Raw genomic sequence first — 22,712 nt, 5'->3', positions numbered from 1 at the left:
TTCTTCATCCATTTCTAGGTAATCCCACTGTCTTTCTGAATTCTATTCAAACATTTTAAATGAATTTGTCATTCACATAAATTGTTGATTCTAGTGGCACCAATACATGTTTGTGTATTTTCTATTAGATAAAGCAATGGATTTTTTCTTTCCCTCCTTTCTTCCTTCCTTTCTTCCTTCCTTCCTTCTTCTCCCCACCCACTTTTCTCTCCTTCTTATACTGTGCAAAACATAAGATCTAGAAATAGATCATATTACTTTTTCACCTTTTAAAATATAATTAAAATAATTAAATTAATATCAACTAATCATCATGAAAGTTCAGAAATAATGCATAGTGCTAATATTTATGAGGAAGAGGGGTTTGCTTATGTTTTTAATGAAGAATTTAGAAACATTTCAACATAAATGCCCCCAAAATAGTTAGCAAAAACAGTACATGAGCCCGTATATTTCCTGGAGGATATTATGTCTATAAATCTATTGTTCTCTTTTTTTTTCAATTCACATTGGTCATTCCTTTCATTATCTACCATTATAATAAATATTAACAATATTTACTAATACAGAAAAATAAAATTTATACAGAAGTTAAAAAGGTTATGATCTATTTTTTAAAATTCATTATCTGGGTTTTTAAAAAATTATTTACTCTTCTATTGGGGGTCTTTTCTGGATGAGGCCTTGAAGCTGAATATAAGGCTTCAACTACTTTTAAAAATCTTACTGAACTCAAGTTAATAGTAAAAAATAAATATGAAAGAAACTTGAATAAATATTTCCATCCTTAGTGCAATACATATCGACAGACCAGAAATGTCAAAAGGAAAACCCCATGGCTTTGAGTTTCCAATAGATAACTAGCTTATTGTAGCAATTGAGTCTAAGAAGCCACCTTGGCTCCCTGGGTTCCAAAGTTATAAAAGCCAAGCATAATTCCACAGGCCAGATGGAAAAATCAATGGCAAAGACCTTTACTGGTTGAGGAAAAATTTTATTAGTCACTCTCTTCTCCAGCCGGGCAATTCACTGCCAGCAATTTGTCAACACGATCTTTGAAGACGAAAAATTCATTGTCGGTATATTATTGCTCTTTGGCAAGACAATAATGAACATTCACAAAATACTGTTTTACTTAATTTCTTTTTTATTACAAGAAAACAACTTCATTTATTTTTTAACACCATGAACATGATTTTCCTCCTTTGCTGTGCCATTATTTGTTTTTGGACTTCTATAAGAGAAAGATCACAACTTTTTGATTATTCTACTATTTTGCTATTTTCTGTAGTGACAAAATTAAATAGACATTCAATTTTACTTTTAAATTTATTTTTGCACAGATTTACTGGCTTGTCTTTTTTTTTGAGAGGAGGTTTACTCACAGGATCTCAAAATTGTTGGCACATTAGTGGCTATCTAGTTCCAATCATACCTGAAAATGAATTCCCTCATCAATACATTTAGTAAGTGATCTACCAAACTCTGATGAAAGACCTCCAATGAATAGAAATCCATTACACTACATCCTGCAAACACTCATTGCACCAACTGATAGGATTATAGGCAATTTTTCCTTATGGGGAGCCTAAATTTTATTTTTCAGAGTTTTCATTCAATCCACTCTGGAGCCAAGCAAAACAATTTTAATACATCTTCTACATTATAAATTGTGCTTAAATATTAAATTATCCCTTTAAAGGAGGTTTGAATTTAGGTGAAGATATAAATTTAGAACCATTTGCTCATTGGCACTGAACTTTTTCATGTGCTAAATACAATAGATGAAGAAATGAAAAATAAAGAAAGGAGCAGGTAGGTGGCTCAGTAAATTGATATCTAGGCCTATAGATGGGAAGTCCTGGGTTCAAATCTGACCTCAGACACTTCCTAGCTATGTGATCCAAGGCAAGTCACTTAACCCCAATTGCCTAGCCCTAACTATTCTTTTGCCTTGGAACCAGTACTTAGTATTGACTCCAAGATGGAAGGTAAGGTTTAAAAAATTGATAAGGAGATAGATGCCATGTTGCCAGGCCAAGAGTCAAATGTCTAGTTCAATTAGGAAGATATTGTGTAACAAAATGAGTTTATATAGAAAGAAATTAAAAGCCAAGTGGATTTTTTAATGAAAATCAACTAGTATTTAAATCATTAATATTAGGAACATCAATTGTTCATATCAGTTGGCCATCAAATTTCTTCTGCACAAACAGGTGTTTGCTGATGCAAACAAGCTGGGCAAAGTTTCTAAAGGTTTCAACTCCAAGTATCTTTTATTCTGTACTACCTGCCATTGGTTAACATATGCCCTTAAAAGAATTAATAAAAATCTTTGACTAGACAAAAAATGAAAAGAAATAGTCTTCATAGGGCAGTACATACATGCCCTTTTGACCAAACATTAAGAACACTTAAAACACAAAAACAATCAAACAAGCTGCAATTCTAAGAAAGAAGATTAAGAAAATTAATAGTGAAAGCTGTATGTTTAACATCTTATTTTAAAATATTTTCTCATTATTATTAATGAAAAGCTTTAGGTACAACTCTTTCTGTGTGGCTATTTAATTTGATCTAATACGTTGCTATTTTTGCATATGTGTTTCCTAATATGTTAAATCATGATACAGTTTCCAGGCAAGGTCTGAGAAAGGAGGATGAAGTAAGAGAAGTGCTCCACAGAGACCCCAAGTGTTTGGACTGCAAATGATTCATGAATTTTTACCAGGAGAGAAATAAAATAAAATATATTACAGAAAACCTACATATTGTGAAACTTCATGTAACTTCAACAGATTTCAAAATATCCCCCAAAGTTCCAAGCTGTCAATGCTCATTGCCTACAATGGAATTCCACTTTTATGCATTTCCTTTAGAGCTCCCCGAGATTGTTTTTAAGAGGATTTCAGTGCACAAGTTACTAATCAGCTAGGAAATAGGAAGCCTATTCAAATACTGATGCCATCTTAGTTGACTTACCTGTCCACAGCAGTTAGCCTAGGAAGGAGAATTTATGAAAACAAATTCATTCAGACTGACTAATATATTTTGTAAAATTAGAAATTAATTTAGTAAATAGCCCCAAATCCCTAAAGTTAATTGCCAACTCTATCTACCACACCTACATTGAGGAGAAAAAAAAACTTTCTTACTAGAGTCTTGCACAGATGGACTTTTCATCCTATCCATATTTGCATTCTAATTAATATCACATCTGCATGTGACCTGAATTTATGAGTCTTTTCTCATAAATTGGGAACAAGGGAGAATGTGGGAAGCATGAAAAATTACAACCCTAGGAAATCAGACCCAAAGACCCGCTATTCGAGAGAATCTGTGAGAAAAAGGATACTATGATACCTCAGCAGGAGATCACAAGTGAATTGCTTGTTAAAATAGCAGTTGTTTCTCCCTCAAATCTCCAGCCTTTGAGTTTTTCAGCATTTATGTTTAGAAGACCAGTAATGTCTTCAGAAGCACACTAGACACACTTATTGAATGGTATAGACTGACGAGAACAGTAGAGGCTCCTATAAAAATGGAGCAGTGCACAATGAAAGAAAATAAACTGCAAATGGAGAAAAGACTGGGTAGGGTACCATATGCATGAGAGCCTTCAGAATCACAACAATAATATTGGTAACTCTTAAAAATTATTATTATTACCTGGGTAGCTAGAAAAATTATACTTAGAGGGAACAGTGACAAACTATATAGGATGAAATACCAAGACATAAATATGTATGTAGATATATGCATGTATAAATAAATAAATATATATATATATATATATATACACACACAACTAGAGTTAAAAAGAGGTTAATATTAAGGAAAATGGAAAAAGAAACAAAATGGGATAAATTTGTATGTCACAATGAAGCACATGGGGGATGGAGGGGAGAAAATCAATACACTGGAAGGCCAAAAAGACTGGAGACAGGAAATACTCAATTCTTATGTGCATTGAAATTGACTCAAAAAGGGAAGAACAATCAAATACATTGGGGCAAAGAATTGATTTGTGCCCTATAGGGAAGTAGAAGGGTAACAAACAGACTGGTGGGGAGGAAAGCAATACAAGGGAGGGAGAAGATTGAGGAGTAGTTTAAAAAGACTGTAAAGAAAATAAGAGGGGAATAAGAAGGGAGGGGTAGAAAGTAAAGTAAAATAAGGGTGGGAATTAGGGGGACCAGTTAACAACAAAAGACTGGTGTAGAAGGAAAGAAGAAAGGTCAGGACTAGGAGTGGAAATCAAAATGCTGGGAAATATAGAGCTGGTAAACATAACTCTGAATGTGAATGGAATGAACTCACCCATAAAACACAAGCAAATAGCAGAGTGGATAAGAAACCCAAACCCTACCATATGCTATCTACAAGAAACACTCATGAGGAAGGTAGACACAAATAGGGTGAAAGTAAGAGGATGAAGCCAAATCTATTGGGCATCAACTGATAAAAAGAAGGCAGGAGTTGCAATCATGATATCTGACAAAGCCAAAGTAAAAATAGATCTAGTCAAAAGAGATAGGGAAGTTAATTATACCCCAATAAAAGGCAGTATAGACAATGAAGAAATATCAGTACTCAACATATATGCATGAAATGGCATAACATCCAAATTTCTGAAGGAGAAACTAGTGGAGCTGAAGGATGAAATTGATAAAAGAACCATACTAGTGGGAGACCTGAACCTTTCTCTATCAGAACTAGATAAACCAAACCAAAAAATAAATAAGAAAGAGGTAAGAGAAGTGAATGAAATCTTAGAATAATTAGAGTTAGTAGATATGTGGAGAGAAATAAATAGGGACAAAAAGGAATATACTTTCTTTTCAGCAGCACATGGTACATTCATAAAAAATTGACAATGTATTAAGGCATAAAAACATTTCAAACAAGTGCAAAAGAGCAGAAATAATAAATGCAACCTTCTCAGATCACAATGCAATGAAAATAATAATTAGTAAGGGTATATGGAGAGGTAAATCAAAAATTAATTGGAAATTAAACAATATGATTCTCCAAAATCGGTTAGTTAATGAAAAAATCATAGAAACAATTAGTAATTTCATTGAAGAAAATGACAATGATGAGACAACCTTTCAAAATCTATGGGATGCAGCCAAAGAAGTACTCAGGGAGAAATTGATATCATTGAGTTCATATATTAACAAATTAAGGAGGGCAGAGGTCAAAGAATTGAGTATGCAAATTAAAAAAAAACTAGAAAGTGAACAAATTAAAAATCCTCAGATGAAGACTAAATTAGGGATCCTAAAAATGAACAGAGAAATTGATAAAATTGAAAGTTAAAGAACTATTAATTTAATAAATAAGACTAGAAGCTGGTACTTTGAAAAAGTACAGGTCAATCTAATTTAAAAAAGGAAAGAAGAAAAGCAAATTGACAAGATGAAAAGGGAGACCTCACCTCTAATAAAGAGGAAATTAAGGCAATAATTAAAAATTATTATGCCCAATAATATGGCAATAAATATGGCAATGTAGGTGATATGGATGAATATTTAAAAAAATATAAATTGCCCAGACTAACAGAGGAAGAAATAAATTACCTAAACAACCCCATATCAGAAAAAGAAATTAAAGAAGATATCAAAGAACTCCCTAAAAAAATTCCCAGGACCAGATGGGTTCTCAAATGAATTCTATCAAACATTCAAAGAACAACTAATCCCAATATTAAACAAACTATTTGACAGAATAAGCAAAGAAGGAATTCTACCAAATTCCAACACAAATATGGTACTGATTCCAAAGAATCAGAGAAAGAGAACTACAGAACAATCTCCTTAATGAACATAGATGAAAAAATCTTATATAGGATACTAGCAAAAAGACTCCAACAAGTGATCAGAAGAGTCATTCACCATGATCAAGTAGGATTTATACCAGGAATTCTCTCAATAGATGAAGAAAAAGCCTTTAACAAAACACAACACTCATTCCTATTGAAAACACGAGAAAGCATAGTAATAGAAGGTCCTTTCCTAAAAATAATAAACTGTATACATCTAAAACCTCTGCAAACATCATCTGCATTGGGGATAAACTAGAAGCCTTTCCTATAAGATGAGGAGTGAAACAAGAATGCCCATTATCACCTTTATTGTTTAACATTGTACTAGAAACACTAGCAGTAGCAATTAGAGAAGAAAAAGAAATTGAAGGTTTTAAAATAGACAGTGAGAAGACCAAGCTATCACTCTTTGCAGATGATATGATGGTCTACTTAAAGAATCCTAGAGAGTCAATTATAAAGCTAGTCGAAATAATCAACAACTTTAGCAAAGTTGCAGGATACAAAATTAACCCATATAAGTCAACAGCATTGCTATGTATTTCCAACACATCTCAGCAGCAAGAATTAGAAAAAGAAATTCCATTTAAAATCATCCTAGACAATATGAAATACTTAGGAATCTATCTGCCAAGATAAACACAGGAACTATATGAACACAACTACAAAACACTCTCCACACAATTAGAACTAGATCTAAACAACTGGAAAAACAATTGCTCATGGGTAGGATGAGCTAACATAGTAAAAATGACAATCCTACCCAAAATAAATTTACTCATTTAGTGCCATGCCCATTGAACTACCAAAAAAATTTTTTTACTGAATTAGAAAAAAAAAAAACATTACTATGTTTATTTGGAAGAAGAAAAGATAAAGGATATCCAGGGAAATAATGAAAAAAAAATGTGAAGGAAGGTGGCCTTGCAGTCCCAGATCTCAAACTATACTATAAAGCAGTGGTCATCAAAACAATATGGTATTGGTTAAGAGACAGAAAGAAGGATCAGTGGAATAGACTTGGGATAAGTGACCTCAGCAAGACAGTCTATGATAAGACCAAAGATCCCAGCTTTTGAGACCAAAACCCAGTATTTGATAACAACTGCTGAGAAAATTAGAAGATGGTATGGGAGAGATTAGGTTTGGATCAACATCTCACACCCTACACCAAGATAAATTCAGAATGGGTGAATGATTTGAATATAAAGAAGGAAATTATAAGTAAATTAGGTGAACATAGAATAGTATACATCTCAGATCTTTGGTAAAGGAAAGATTTTTAAAACAAGCAAGAGTTAGAAAAAAATGAGAAAATATAAAATAAATAATTTTGATTACATCAAATTAAAAAGGTTTTGTACAAACAAAACCAATGCAATCAAAATTAGAAGGGAAGCAACAAATTGAGAAACAATCTTCATAACAAAAACCTCTGACAAAGGTCTAATTACTCAAATGTATAAAGAGCTAAATCAATTATACAAAAAAATCAAGCCATTCTCCAATTGATGAATGGGCAAGGGACATGAATAGGCAATTTTCAGATAAAGAAATCAAAACTATTAATAAGCACATGAAAAAGTGCTCTAAATCTCTTATGATCAGAGAGATGCAAATCAAAACAACTTTGTGGTATCACCTCACACCTAGCAGATTGGCTACATGACAGCAAAGGAAAGTAATGAATGTTGGAGGGGATGTGGCAAAGTTGGGACATTAATGCACTGCTGGTGGAGTTATGAACTGATCCAACCATTCTGAAGGGCAATTTGGAAATATTCCCAAAGGGTGCTTAAAAGACTGTCTGACCTTTGATCCAACCAAAGCACTGCTGGGTTTTTACCCCAAAGAGATAATAAGGAAAACGACATGTGCAAGAATATTCATAGCTGCTCTCTTTGTGGTGGCAAAAAAATTGGACAATGAGGGGATGCCCTTCAATTGGGGCATGGCTGAACAAATTGTAATATATGTTGGTGGTGTAATACTATTGTGCTCAAAGGAATAATGAACTGGAGGAATTCCATGTGCACTGGAACAACCTCCAGGACGTGATGCAGAGTGAAAGGAGCAGAATCAGGAGAACTTTATACACAGAGACCAATACACTGTGGTACAATCAAATGTAATGGACCTCTCCATTAGTGGCAATACAGTGATCCTGAACAACCCAGAGGAATCTGCAAGAAAGAACAGCATGCACATTTAGAGGAAAAATTGTGAGAGTAGAAATACCAAAGAGAAACAACTGCTTGATTATATGGGTGGAGGGGGATATGATTGAGGATATAGACTCTAAATGAACATCCTAGTGCAAACAACAACATGGAAATAGGTTCTGATCAAAGACACATGAAATGGAATTGCGCATGGGCTATGGGAAGGGTAGTAGTAGGGGAGCGAGAGAATGAATATGATTCTTGTAACCAAGGAATAATATTCTAAATTGACTAAATAAAATTTGAAAATAAATAAATAAAAAATTTTAAAGAATCACAGCAATAAGCTGGGTGCTGGGAATCATCCAAGGTGATCTGAAGTAATAACTCCTTTCAAACTCCACATCAGAGTAGATTAGCTTAGCACCTAGGTACTACTGCCAAAGTGCCTTATAGAAAAAAAAAAAAAAAAGCCTGAGACCTCTACCATCTGATTAGGGCTTCCCAGGAGCCAATTCTCATGCAAGAAGAAATTGAGGAAGGAGATTCCAGGACTAAGCACAGTGTCTTTTTTAAAATTTTAAAATTTTTATTTATAATATTTTTCCATGGTTTCATGATTCATGATTCCCCCACCCCTTCCTGGAGCTGACAAGCAGTTTCACTGGATTATACAAGTATCATTGTTCAAAACCTATTTCCATGTTTTTCATATTTACAGTAGAGCAATTCTTTAATATCAAAATCCTAATCACATCACTATCACATTATGTGGTCAATCATGTATTTTTCTAATGTTGATTCCACAGTTCTTCCTCTGAATGTGGATAGCGTTCTTTCTCAGAAGTCCCTCAGAATTGTCCTGGGTCATTGCATTGCTGCTAGTACAGAAGTCCATTACATTCAATTGTGCCACAGTGTATCAGTCTCTGTGTACAATGTTCTGGTTCTGCTCCTTTCACTCTGCATCAGTTCCTTGAAGTCCTTCCAGTTCATATGGAATTCCTTCAGTTTATGATTCCATTGAGCACAATAGATTCCATCACCAACATATACCACAATTTGTTCAGTCATTCCCTAATTGAAGGGCATCTCCTCATTTTCCAATTTTTTGCCACCACAAGGAGTGCATTTGCCCAATATCTTGCTCAAAGTGGTATTTAATACTTGCTAGATGACTGACTAAGCCAAAGGCTTGAACTGTAACACCAGAGGATCACACAGAAGCCAGGAGTTGTAGAAGATGGCATGTTCTCATCTCAGTGACCCTATCCAGAACATCAGTGGCTTAAGAATTCAGGTTATAGAACTGTCAGAAATAAGTAAGGGTTTTCCATCATATGAGTGTGGGGTGTGGGAGAGAAGGGAGATGGGAGGTATAGAAGGAGAATGGCTTTGGCTCCAAGAGTTAATATAAGAACTGAAGCTAGAGAAATGATAAATAGAAGAAATCTCTGAATACAATGTATAAATTCTTCTTTTATAATGATGTGATATACTACTCTGCCAGATGCCCAGGAAATAAAGTTTATACCTTCACACAAAATAAATCATTTTGTTATTGATTAGAGAGAGAGTATGGGAGGACAGACATGGGGCCAATCTTAAAGTTTGGAAGACCTAGATTCAAGTCCTACTTCTAACATATACTAACTGTGTAATTATTATGGACAAATCATTTAAGATCTCCATGCCTCCAAGGATTCTACAAGACTCCAAGCATCCAAAGAGCTGCTAATTTGCAAGAACTGAGAGAATTTTAATATTGGTGTCCCTTACAATGCTAGAATGATTTGGTCTTGAAACAACAGCAACAAAGCAAATCAAAAACACATTTTTTAAAAAGTCTACAGAAAGGTACAGATTATTCATTTTGTAGAATTCATCATTTAAGTTATCAATCAACTGAATATGATATTAGAACAATTTCAGGAAAATGTCTTTAAAGTTACAGAAACTGAAAGACAGATTTCAAAAGGTGGTAATAAAGACAGGACTAACTCAGAAATTAGCCTCTTATCCAATCTTTTCTTAAGCCAGTTAGTTAAAGCACTTCACTTGAAATGGAAATGAAATAAAACTATTAAGAAGATGTGTTAAAAATGACTGAAAGAAATTCAGTTATATATTTGGAACTTCAAGGCAAAATATTCTGAAGTGAATTAGTTAAAGATGAATTATCCTGCTCCCCTATGAAATGGCATGAATTCATTTTTGGTCCATTCACAGTATGTAGAACATAGTGAGTACTTAATAAATGCTTTTTTACAAATTGAATTCAGTAGCACCAAACACATCCCGTTACTTGAGCTGTTTTCATTTTTTCACTTGTTATACATTTATATAATCTCTATTCCTATATTTATATAAATCCATATCATTATATATGTATATATAGGTATAGATTGATATGCTTATATAACTATCATGTGTGTGTATATTTCTAAGTACATATAGATAGGTATATATGAGAGAGATTCTTCATCTGTAAAATGATTTGAAGAAGGAAACAACAGAGTCCTCCAGTATCTTTGCCTAGAAAAACCAAAATGGGGTCTTGAAGAAGGCAGATGCATCCGAAATGATGAAAAATAAAAACATACATAGATATAGTCATGAATGCATTGTAATGTATACATAAACATACATAAATGCTGTGAATAGGCCAAAAATTAATCGCATTTTGACTTATATAACTCAACTTTAGCCAATTCAACTCAAAACATTTTGCCTTGAAATACCAAGTGCGTCACTAAATGGCTTTGAGCCATTTTGATATCATGTCTTTTGTACAACTCCACTATGTTTTTATTTCATATGAAGTGCTTTTGAAAAGTTATATATTTGTATGCATATATGTGTATGTAATATATATATATATATGTGTGTGTGTGTGTGTGTGTGTGTGTGTGTGTGTGTGTGTGTGTGTGTGTTATTGTTTAAAAATTTCCATTATGGGGACGTCCGGGTAAACATGGCTGCAATCTAGATGCAACTCGCTTCCTCTCCCCGGCACTGAACGAAATAGACTACCTCAAAAGAGCATAAAAATCACCTTTGAAAGAACAGAGGGACTCTGCAGTACCCCCACAGAAACTAAGGTACATGGGGTTTGAACATTTCCACACTATAAGAAGGAGGAAAAGCTTGCACAAAAATGTAAACTGAGCCCCCCTCCTCCCCCACAACCCCACCAAACCAGAGTAAGCTATCAGAGCACTCAATGGACAGCTAGTGAGTGAGTAGCTTCTCTGTCTGGGGGGGGGGCACACCAGGGTCCTTGGGATCTAAAGACTGCAAGGAAAAGACCTCTCAGGGAGGTTTCACTGGAGAATCCTGCACTGATCACAGGGGGCTGCGGAGCTAAGCTCCAGGACGGTTGCCCTGAGCACCTGGGCAGAGCTGAACACCTGGGCAGGCCACGCTGAACACCTGGGTGGTTGGGCTGAAAACAGGGGCCTGTGCTCTAAGAAAACTCGGAGGCTGGGAAGAACTAGTCTGAGGCAACCTAAATTCACAGAAAACCCGCCCATATCACCCAGACCCCAGACCAAAAAAGAAAGTGGAATAAAACCACCAAAGGGATGACTCACACGGCCCAAAATCAAGCCTCCAAGAAGAAAGGGGGGGAAAAGGTGACTATTGAAAACTTTTATGGTGGGAGTACCCAAGGAAAAGAAGAGAATGAGGATGAAATCCAAACAAAATCAGAACATGCCTCCCAAAATGGAAACTATCCACAAGCTCTGGAAGATCTCAAACTGGAGCTTACCCAAAAGATGGAAACCTTTTGGGAAAAAAATGGGAGAAAGAGATCAGCAGTCTGATAGACAAGACTTCACAATTGGAGAAAGAGCTGGAAGCATCTAATAGAAGGGCAGACAAAGCTGAAAAGCAAAACCAGTCCCTAACGACCAGAATTAAGCAAATGGAAGACAGTGTGATTACAAAACAGCAATAATCAATAAAGCAAAGCCAAAAAATTAATGAATTAGAAAAAAACATAAAATATCTCACTGAAAAGGTCACAGACTTGGAAAACAGAGGAAGAAGAGACAACCTCAAAATTATTGGTCTCCCCCAAAAAAACAGATATAAACAAAAATCTCGATGCTATTCTACAGGAGATTATAGAAGAAAATTGCCCACCTGTTCTGGAGCAAGGGGGCAAAATAGAAATAGAAAGGGTTCGTAGAACACCCTTTATACTAAATCCCCAAAAGTCAACCCCCAGGAATATAATCGCCAAATTCAAGAGCTTCCAAGAAAAGGAGAAAATCCTACAAGAAGCCAAGAAGATGAGCATCAGATATGGGGGGGGGGGGCTCCCATAAGGATCACACAGGACTTAGCAGCTAACACACTAAGAGACAGCAAAGCATGGAACACGATGTTTAGAAAGGAAAGAGAGCTAGGTCTCCAACCAAGAATCAACTACCCAGCAAAACTGACTATATACTTCCAGGGGAAAGTATGGGCATTCAACAAAATAGAAGATTTCCAAGCATTTGCTAAGAAAAGACCAGAACTTGGTGTAAAATTTGACATCCAATCACAGAAAGCAAGAGAAACATGAAAAGGTAAATATGAAAGAAAGGGAAAAGGAGATTAATCTTATCTTTTTCTTTAAGTCAAACTCTCTTCTATAAGGACTACATTTACATCAAATTATATATATTAATATGTGGGGAAAATATTTTGTGTAACTCTCAAAAATTGTATGCATCATAAGAGTAGTTAGAAGAATCATGCATAGGGAAAGATTGGGGCATCAAGAAGATTTGGTGAAAGTGGGGTAAAGAAAGAAAAAGGGAGGGGGGGTTCATCGATAATACTAACATTTACTTAAAGAAATAGGGGTGGACTAAATAGAATAATCTTTCCCATACAAAGATACACATGGGAAGGGGAGGGGAAGAACTCTCATATGAGAAGGAGAGGAAGAGAATGTGAAGTGGAATTACTTAAACCTTACTCTCAGTGAAATCAAATCTGAGAGGGAAGAACATCTAGATCCAGTGGGATCTTGAATTCTATCTTATCCAACAGGGTAAGAAAGAAAGGAAAATCAAGAAGGGGAAGGGGGAGGGAGTATAAAAAAGGGAGGGAAAGAGAGGGGGTAGGGGAAGGGAGCATAAAAATGGAGGGGCTAGAAAGGGAAGCATATCAAGGGAGGGGACTACGGGGACTTACCTAAACTAAATCAGTGGTTCAAAAGGATATAGCTAAAGAAGAAAGGTCAGAACTAAGGGAAGATATCAAAATGCCAGGGAATCCACAAGTGACAATCATAACTTTGAACATGAATGGGATGAACGCACCCATAAAACGTAGACAAATAGCAGATTGGATTAGAACCCAAAACTCTACCATTTGTTGTCTTCAAGAAACACATATGAGGCGGGTTGATACTCACAAGGTCAGAATTAAAGGTTGGAGCAAGACCTATTGGGCTTCAACTGACAGAAAGAAGGTAGGAGTGGCAATCATGATATCTGACAAAGCCAAAGCAAAAATAGACTTGATCAAAAGGGATAGGGAAGGTAAATATATTCTGTTAAAAGGGAGTATAGACAATGAGGAAATATTCAACATGTATGCACCAAATGTTATAGCATCCAAATTTTTAATGGAGAAACTAGGAGAATTGAAGGAGGAAATAGACAGTAAAACCATATTAGTGGGAGACTTGAACCAACCACTATCAAATTTAAATAAATCAAACCAAAAAATAAATAAGAAAGAGGTAAAAGAGGTGAATGAAATCTTAGAAAACTTACAGTTAATAGACATATGGAGAAAAATATATAGGGACAAAAAGGAATACACCTTCTTCTCAGCACCACATGGCAAATTCACAAAAATATATCATACAATAGGCCACAGAAACATGGCACTCAAATGCAGAAAAGCAGAAATAATAAATGCAACCTTTTCAGATCATAAAGCAATAAAAATATTGATCGGAAAGGGTACATGGAGAGCCAAATCAAAAATTAATTGGAAATTAAATAATATGATACTCCAAAATCGGTTAGTTGGAGAAGAAATCATAGAAACAATTAATAATTTCATTGAGGAAAATGACAATGGTGAGACATCCTTTCAAACCTTATTGGATGCAGCCAAAGCAGTACTTAGAGGAAAATTCATATCCATGAGTGCATATATTAATAAATTAGGGAGGGCAGAGATCAATGAATTGGAAATGCAAATCAAAAAACTTGAGAACAAACAAATGAAAAACCCCCAGAAGAAAACCAAACTTGAGATCCTAAAAATTAAGGGAGAAATTAATAAAACCAAAAGTGATAGAACTATTGCATTAATAAACAAGACTAGAAGCTGGTACTTTGAAAAAACAGAAAAAATAGACAAAGTACTGATCAATCTAATTAAAAAAAAGGAAAGAAGAAAGGCAAATTCACAGCATCAAGGATGAAAAGGGGGACCTCACCTCCAACGAAGAGGAAATTAAGGCAATCATTAAAAACTACTTTTCGCAACTATATGGCAATAAATTTACCAACCTAGGTGATATGGATGAATATTTACAAAAATATAAATTTCCTAGACTAACAGAAGAAGAAATAGATTTCTTAAATAAACCCATATCAGAAAAAGAAATCCAACAGGCCATCAAAGAACTTCCTAAGAAAAAATCCCCAGGGCCTGATGGATTCACCAGTGAATTCTATCAAACATTCAAAGAACAACTAACCCCAATACTATACAAACTATTTGACATAATAAGTAAAGAGGGAGTTCTACCAAATTCCTATTATGATACAAACATGGTACTAATTCCAAAATCAGGCAGGCCAAAAACAGAGAAAAGAAAATTATAGACCAATCTCCCTAATGAATATAGATGCAAAAATCTTAAATAGGATACTAGCAAAAAGACTCCAGCAAGTGATCAGAAGAGTCATTCACCATGAGCAAGTAGGATTTATACCAGGGATGCAGGGCTGGTTCAATATTAGGAAAACCACCCACATAATTGACCACATCAACAAGCAAACCAACAAAAATCACATGATTATTTCAATAGATGCAGAAAAAGCCTTTGATAAAATACAACACCCATTCCTATTAAAAACACCAGAAAGCATAGGAATAGAAGGGTTATTCCTAAAAATAATAAACAGCATATATCTAAAACCATCAACTAATATTATCTGCAATGGGGATAAACTAGAGGCATTCCCATTAAGATCAGGAGTGAAACAAGGATGCCCATTATCACCTCTATTATTTGACATTGTACTAGAAACACTAGCAGTAGCAATTAGAGAAGAAAAAGAAATTGAAGGCATTAAAATAGGCAAGGAGGAGACCAAGTTATCCCTCTTTGCAGATGACATGATGGTCTACTTAAAGAATCCTAGAGATTCAAACAAAAAGCTAATTGAAATAATCAACAACTTTAGCAAAGTTGCAGGATACAAAATAAACCACATAAGTCATCAGCATTTCTATATATTTCCAACACAGCTCAGCAGCAAGAACTAGAAAGAGAAATCCCATTCAAAATTACCTTAGACAACATAGAATACTTAGGAATCTATCTCCTGAGACAAAAACAGGAACTTTATGAACACAACTACAAAACACTCTCCACACAACTAAAACTAGACTTGAACAATTGGAAAAACATTAACTGCTCATGGGTAGGATGAGCCAATATAATAAAAATGACCATCCTACCCAAACTCATATATCTATTTAGTGCCATACCCATGGAACTTCCAAAAAATTTTTTGCTGATGTAGAAAAAACCATAACAAAGTTCATTTGGAAGAACAAAGGATCAAAGATATCCAGGGAAATAATGAAAAAAATACAAAGGAAGGTGGCCTTGCAGTCCCAGATCTCAGACTATATTATAAAGCAGCGGTCATCAAAACAATTTGGTACTGGCTGAGACAGAAAGTAGGATCAGTGGAATAGACTCGGGGTAAGTGACCTCAGCAAGACAGTATATGACAAACCCAAAGATCCCAGCTTTTGGGACAAAAATCCACTATTTCATAAAAACTGCTGGGAAAATTGGAGGACAGTGTGGGAAAGATTAGGTTTAGATCAACACCTCACACCCTACACCAAGATAAATTCCAAATGGGTGAATGACTTGAACATAAAGAAGGAAACTATAAGTAAATTAGGTGAACACAGAATAGTATACATGTCAGACCTTTGGGAAGAGAGAGGCTTTAAAACCAAGGAAGACTTAGAAAGAGTCACAAAATGCAAAATAAATAATATGGAATACATCAAATTAAAAAGTTTCTGTACAAACAAAACCAATGTAACTAAAATAAGAAGGGAAGCAACAAATTGGGAAACAATCTTCATAAAAAACTTTAACAAAGGTCTAATTACTCAAATTTATAAAGAGCTAAATCAATTTTACAAAAAAAATCAAGCCATTCTCCAATTGATAAATGGGCAAAGGACATGAACAGGCAGTTTGCAGCCAAAGAAATCAAAACTATTCATAAGCACATGAAAAAGTGTTCTACATCTCTTATAATCAGAGAGATGCAAATCAAAACAACCCTGAGGTATCACCTCACACCTAGCAGATTGGCTAACATGACAGAAAAGGAAAGTAATGTATGCTGGAGGGGATGTGGCAAAGTCAGGACATTAATTCATTGCTGGTGGAGTTGTGAATTGATCCAACCATTCTGGAGGGCAATTTGGAACTATGCCCAAAGGGCGATAAAAGACTGTCTGCCCTTTGATCCAGCCATAGCACTGCTGGGTTTGTACCCCAAAGAGACAATAAGTAAAAAGACTTGTACAAGAATATTCATAGCTGCACTCTTTGTGGTGGCCAAAAATTGGAAAATGAGGGGATGCCCTTCAATTGGGGAATGGCTGAACAAATTGTGGTATATGCTGGTGAAGGAATACTATTGTGCTAAAAGGAATAATAAAGTGGAGGAATTCCATCGGGACTGGAATAACCTCCAGGACGTGATGCAGAGTGAGAGGAGAAGAACCAGGAAAACATTGTACACAGAGACTGATATACTGTGGTACAATCGAAGGTAATGGACTTCTCCATTAGTGTCAATGCAATGTCCCTGAACAATCTGCAGGGATCTAAAAAACACTATCCACAAGCAGAGGATAAATATGGGAGTAAAAACACCGAGGAAAAGCAACTGCTGGACTACAGGGGGGGAAGGGGATACGACTGAGGAGAGACTCTAAATGAACACTCTAATGCAAATACCAACAACATGGAAATGGGTTGGAACCAAAAACACATGTGATACCCAGTGGAATGGTGCATTGGCTATGGGAGAGGTGGTGGGAAGGGAGGAGGGAGGAAAAGAAAATGATCTTTGTTTCCAATGAATAATGTTTGGAAATGACTAAATAAAATAATGTTTAAAGTGAAAAAACAAATAAATAAATAAATGAATGAATGAATGAATGAATGAATGAACAAGTAAATAAATAAATAAATATAGATGAAAAATTTTAAATAAAATGTAAGCAAGGAGACTAAAAAAAAAAGTTTCCATAATGTCCAAGTTTTTATGACCTGTGGGTTTCTTGGAAGAATATTGGAGTGGTTTGCCCATTTTGCTCTCCAGTTTATTTTACAAATGAGATTGAGGGAAACAGGGTCATATAGATAGAAGTATGTGATGTTGAATTTGAACACAACTCTCCCTGACTCTAGGCTTATCACTTAGTCCACTGTGCCACCTAGATGCCCCAAAGAAGTACCTAAGTATTATCTATGTGGATAAATATTGAATACAACCAAGTGCTCATGTGGGATTTAGGGCCAACCATTTTTTTAAGTGCCATACATAACAGATGCTTAATTATAGTATAAAAGGAGATGTTTTGGATCATCCTCTCTCTCTCTCTCTCTCTATTTCTCTCTCTCTCTCTCTCTCTCTCTCTCTCTCTCTCTCTCTCTCTCTCTCTCTCTCTCTCTATCACACACACACACACACACACAAATCTTGTACTTATTTTGAAAGGAAGACTATCAACTCTCTTAAGGAACCAAGAATCAGGAGTTGAGAAAGTCAGATTATGGTATGTTGTAGTTAAACTAAACCATGTGATAAATGTTCACCAGAAAAAGAGCTTGTGTATGTTTAAGTATCATTCTACAGATGAAGGGAAAAAGTATAATGGGAACCTTTAGGCGAAAGAAAATCATAAAGTCTATCGTATCTTTTCCTATCTACTTGGAAGACACTCGATTAAAAATGAATTTAAAACTGAAGGAGGTAACAAGAATTATTTCTCTAACTGAACAAAATCTAGATATCACTTCAGAAATTTTGTAACATTTCATAATCATAGATTTCATATATTTGAAGTACTGCTGAAGTGAAGTAGAAGAGAGATTAATTCTAGTTAACCTCAAAGACAAGAACAAAGATCAAGTGCTAGAAGTTATAAGAAGATAGATATCTCTGGAGGGCAATTTGGAACTATGCCCAAAGGGCACTAAAAGTCTGTCTGCCTTTTGATCCAGCCATAGCACTGCTGGGTTTGTACCTCAAAGAGGTATTAAGGAAAAAGACATGTACAAGAATATTCATACCTGTGCTCTTTGTGGTGGCAAAAGATTGGAAAATGAGGGGATGCCCTTCAATTGGGGAATGCTGAACAAATTGTGGTATATGTTGGTGATGGAATACTATTGTGCTCAATGGAATCATGAACTGGAGGAATTCCATATGAACTGGAAGGACCTCCAGGAACTGATGCAGATACACTGTGGCACAATTGAATGTAATGGACTTCTCTACTAGCAGTGATGCAATTATCCAGAACAATTTGGAGGGATTTATGAGAAAGAATACTATCTACAGTCAGTGAAAGAACTGTGGGAATAGAAACACAGAAGAGAAACAACTTCTTGATCACATGGGTCGAGGGGATATGATTGGGGATGTAGACTCTAAATGAACATCCTAGTGCAAATATCAACAATATGGAAATGGGTTTTGATCAAGGACACATTTAAAACCCAGTGGAATTGTGAGCCGGCTATGGGAGGGGTTGGCAGAAGGGGAGGGATAGAACATGACTCTTTTAACCAAGGAAAATATTCTAAATTGACTAAATAAAATTTAAAATAAATAATTTTTTTAAAAGAAGATAGATATCAATTCAATAGAAAGAGCTTCCTAAAAACTAAACCTATCCAAGAATTAAATCAACTGACTCATTAGGTAGCAAGAGTTTGGACTACTATTTTGGCTGGATAGCAGAGAGGGAAATTGTGCTTCAAGAAGGAGAATGGCTTAGATGATCTCTAAGTCCTTTTGACTTCTAAGTTTTTATAATAGCCTAAAAAGTTAAGATAATAATCTAAAAACTTTAAAATTACTGAGGAAATTTTACTTATTGAATTCAAGAAACTGAAAAGTCACGAGCAATGTCTCCCGCTTGGAATAAAATTTTAATCTTTTTTTTTTTCATTTTTACTAAAAGGATTTACATTCAGTCCAACTTTAATATACATAGCCTGCAGGGGTGTTGAGCAAAAATTCCAGAACACAGGATTGAAGAGATGGTAGAAGAGAAGGGAGTGCCAAAATCAAGGGATTGCTTATTCTCAGATTTCTAAAAATCTAACTTGAAAGACTTTTAATTCTTTTATTCATGACAAACACACATATATGAAGAAAATATTCAAAAACAAGTTAAGCCAATGGGGAAAATGTCCCAGACAGTCACACACTCACTAATATCTGATAGTCAACATGGAAAGTTAGCAAATAGAGACCGCATGTGTTGGAAACCATACTAAATGATTTCAGCATTTGTTGCATGTTTATATTTTTATAGAACATGATTCAAAGTTTGCTTTGAAGATTTTTTTTCTCTTTACTGCACGAAAGCAAAAAAAAAAAAGTCCTATTTAAATTCAGCATCAAGATTTAGATAAAACAAGCACTTTCCTTCTTTACTTTTCATTTTATTATCCCATGGAGTGGTAGAACGTAATGCTGGAGGGGACTCCATATCTGTAAAAGTAATCTCTCTAACCTAAGGAAAATGAACCTCTAGTCCAAGTTTAAGTTTCCTAGTGAAAGTCATTACCACCTGGGCATAGTTGGATTCAGGGTCCTTATATTAAACTTGAATAGAGTCCTTTAAAAGTACAAATTCTAAGTTTTATGGATGGAAGTTAAAGGAATGATCAACTTGATTTCCAATACCAAGATATTTCTAGAAGATTTGACTATAGAACAACTCTTAGAGGACCTGGGAAGGAAATGATCAGTGCTATCGCTTCATTCAAATCACTGATTCATTGGTAAGCGCACCACGGTCTAGAGCAGGCCTTTGTCTCTTGTCACTGGAAACATGTTTTCCAAGGTTAATATTAAATGATAGTTTTTCAGGTGTGCATTAAACAGCAGGCAGCTCTTTGACCAATTCAAATTCTATCTTGCTGTGCTAGCATTGATCTATCCTGTCTACAAAAATACCATGCTGGAATTTGGTTAGTTGAACTTTAAAACAGAAATAGAGGAAGAAGAAGAAAATTGTCTCCATATACCATCTCAGCAAAATACCACAGAATTACTTCAGTTACAGAATAGAACGATTAATAGAAATGAATAATTTAGAGGAGAAAATATTCTGTGTGAATAACAATCAAGCTCAACTAGAGAATCTAATACAACAATTATTAACTTCTTTGTGTTTTCATGGATTCCTTTGACAGTGTGGTGAAGTTCTGGATCCCTTTGCAGAATACTATTCGTTGTTTATATTCATAATCGAATGAAATTGCAAATGTCAATTATACATGAGTGAAAAGGGGATGTAATTTTCCTCATCCAAATATGTGGACCCCTAAGAACTATCCACAGACCTCTTGAGGGTAAATAGATATCCAATTAAGAATAAAATCAGAAATATCCAAAACCTTGGGTATTGCAGATACATGGTGCTATATAGTGCAAGACTTTGAAGATATGGGTATGGCTATGAATTTTTTTAAGTGATGCAAACCTAGGGAAGACAGTAAGCAGTTAAGACATGATTGGAGCAATATTTAGGGATTCTTAGGGAGATTTCAGAATCATCAGCATAGAGGAGCTAATAGAATTAGTGAAAGATAAAGAAGTAACTAAGAGGAAAAACCATCTAGGGAAAAAAGAGTAGAGGGCTGAGAGTAATGTCCTGGAGTACCTCCATACCTTAGTGGCTCAGCATAGATTGTAAAGGGTTTTGAGAATGACAGATAGGAAAATGGGAAGAGAAAAGTAGCAGAAAGAGCCTGGAAGGAAAGAGGGTCTAGGAAGAAAATATTTATTCCCATTTCTTTTTCTTCAATTGTACTTGAATTTAACATAAGCACTATTTACATATGTCTAAAATATGGACTCTTTGCACAAAATTTGTTTACAATCTAATGTAGAGGAATGACTAATTGGTTTTAAAATTGCCAAAAATATGCATTGTGTCCAGAACCATTCATATTTTCAAATGTTCTTTGACTTCAACAGAGCCCCTCTTGCTGTCATAGATAATTAAATCATCCTATTCCTTCTAGCATTGAAAGAATAATGTTCCATTTTCTATTAAGTCCATAACTATTACTCATTCTATAGACAAAGATTCATTGAAATACTTACAGGTCCTATTATTTGAGAAGCACTTTCAAATTCATCATCCTCCATTGCTTCAGTTGCACATAAAGAATCTGTTTCTATAAGAAGAAATGAATAAATTATGTTCATAATTTACTATGGTAACTACAGTCATAATTTTTCAGGATAATTAGACTGCTAGTAAATATACACTTGTCAATGTGGAGGATGTTAAATTAACCATAGCAACTTGCTGAAAAATTATGTTGATATTTTATAATAATTTGAAGCTAAGACTTGAATAATTTCTTCCTCAAAAGTCCAACGCTCATATGGAGTGGAGATGACCTTCCTTTCTTAAAAACTATGATTGTTGTGCATAATCTCTGAGGGAACCAAACTTTGTAATCCTTTGATTATAAGAAAGTGAAAAATCTAGTTTTTAAAATCTAGACTAGGCAAATTAAGAAAACTTTACCATTCTAAAGCTGAAATAAAATTTTTTTCAAGAATATTAGCCTTAAAACACTATTCTCATCAAACTTCCAGACACTTAAAAAGGGATTAAATTGGTAATAGAGAAAGAGAGAAAAAGAATGAGATTTTAAGGGGTGACTTGGGATTGTGAATATTTGGATTGTGAGAATAAAAACTATCAGGGAATAGTTAATAAATCTATTGATGTAATACATTATAATTATGCTTTTAGAAGGGTTAAAAGAAATTATTTCAGAAAATTCTGGGCAGTATTAATTGACTCAGAGTACAATGAGTAAATGCAGTAGGAAAAAAATACAAGTAGGGACACTCATAGACTGTTGGTGGAACTATGAACTAATCTAACCATTTTGGAGAGCAATCTAGAATTTTTGCCAAATAGTTATAAAACTTTGTGTACCATTTGATACAGCAATACAGTGGAATTAGATTTGTTTCCTAAGCTGAATGGGAAAAATTAAAGAACATATATGTCCCAAAATATTTATAGCAGCTATTTTGTGGTGGCAAAGAACTGAAAATTGAGAGAATGTCCATCAATTAGGGACTGGCCAAACAAATTGTGGCATATGATTGTGATAGAATACTACTGTGCCATAAGAAATGACTAGCCAGTTTCAAAAAAAA

The 22,712-nt window shown here is 34.8% G+C and overlaps 1 protein-coding gene across 3 annotated transcripts in view; it reads right to left on the bottom strand.

Annotated features, from left to right (window-relative positions):
- C3H8orf34 (chromosome 3 C8orf34 homolog) overlaps positions 1 to 22,712 on the bottom strand; it is a 463,675-nt gene that overhangs the window by 117,167 nt on the left and 323,796 nt on the right. For all 3 annotated transcript variants that reach the window (XM_007487223.3, XM_056824041.1, XM_056824042.1), the window contains one exon: positions 21,633 to 21,706. In XM_007487223.3, coding sequence (XP_007487285.2) covers positions 21,633 to 21,706 — 74 coding nt within the window. The remainder of the gene's footprint in view (positions 1 to 21,632; positions 21,707 to 22,712) is intronic.

This window comes from Monodelphis domestica, chromosome 3, assembly GCF_027887165.1.
Source record: "Monodelphis domestica isolate mMonDom1 chromosome 3, mMonDom1.pri, whole genome shotgun sequence".
Classification (NCBI taxonomy): Eukaryota; Metazoa; Chordata; class Mammalia; order Didelphimorphia; family Didelphidae; genus Monodelphis; species Monodelphis domestica.
The sequence above is the reverse complement of the archived record's forward strand: the minus strand, read 5'-3'. Positions and strand labels throughout refer to the sequence as shown.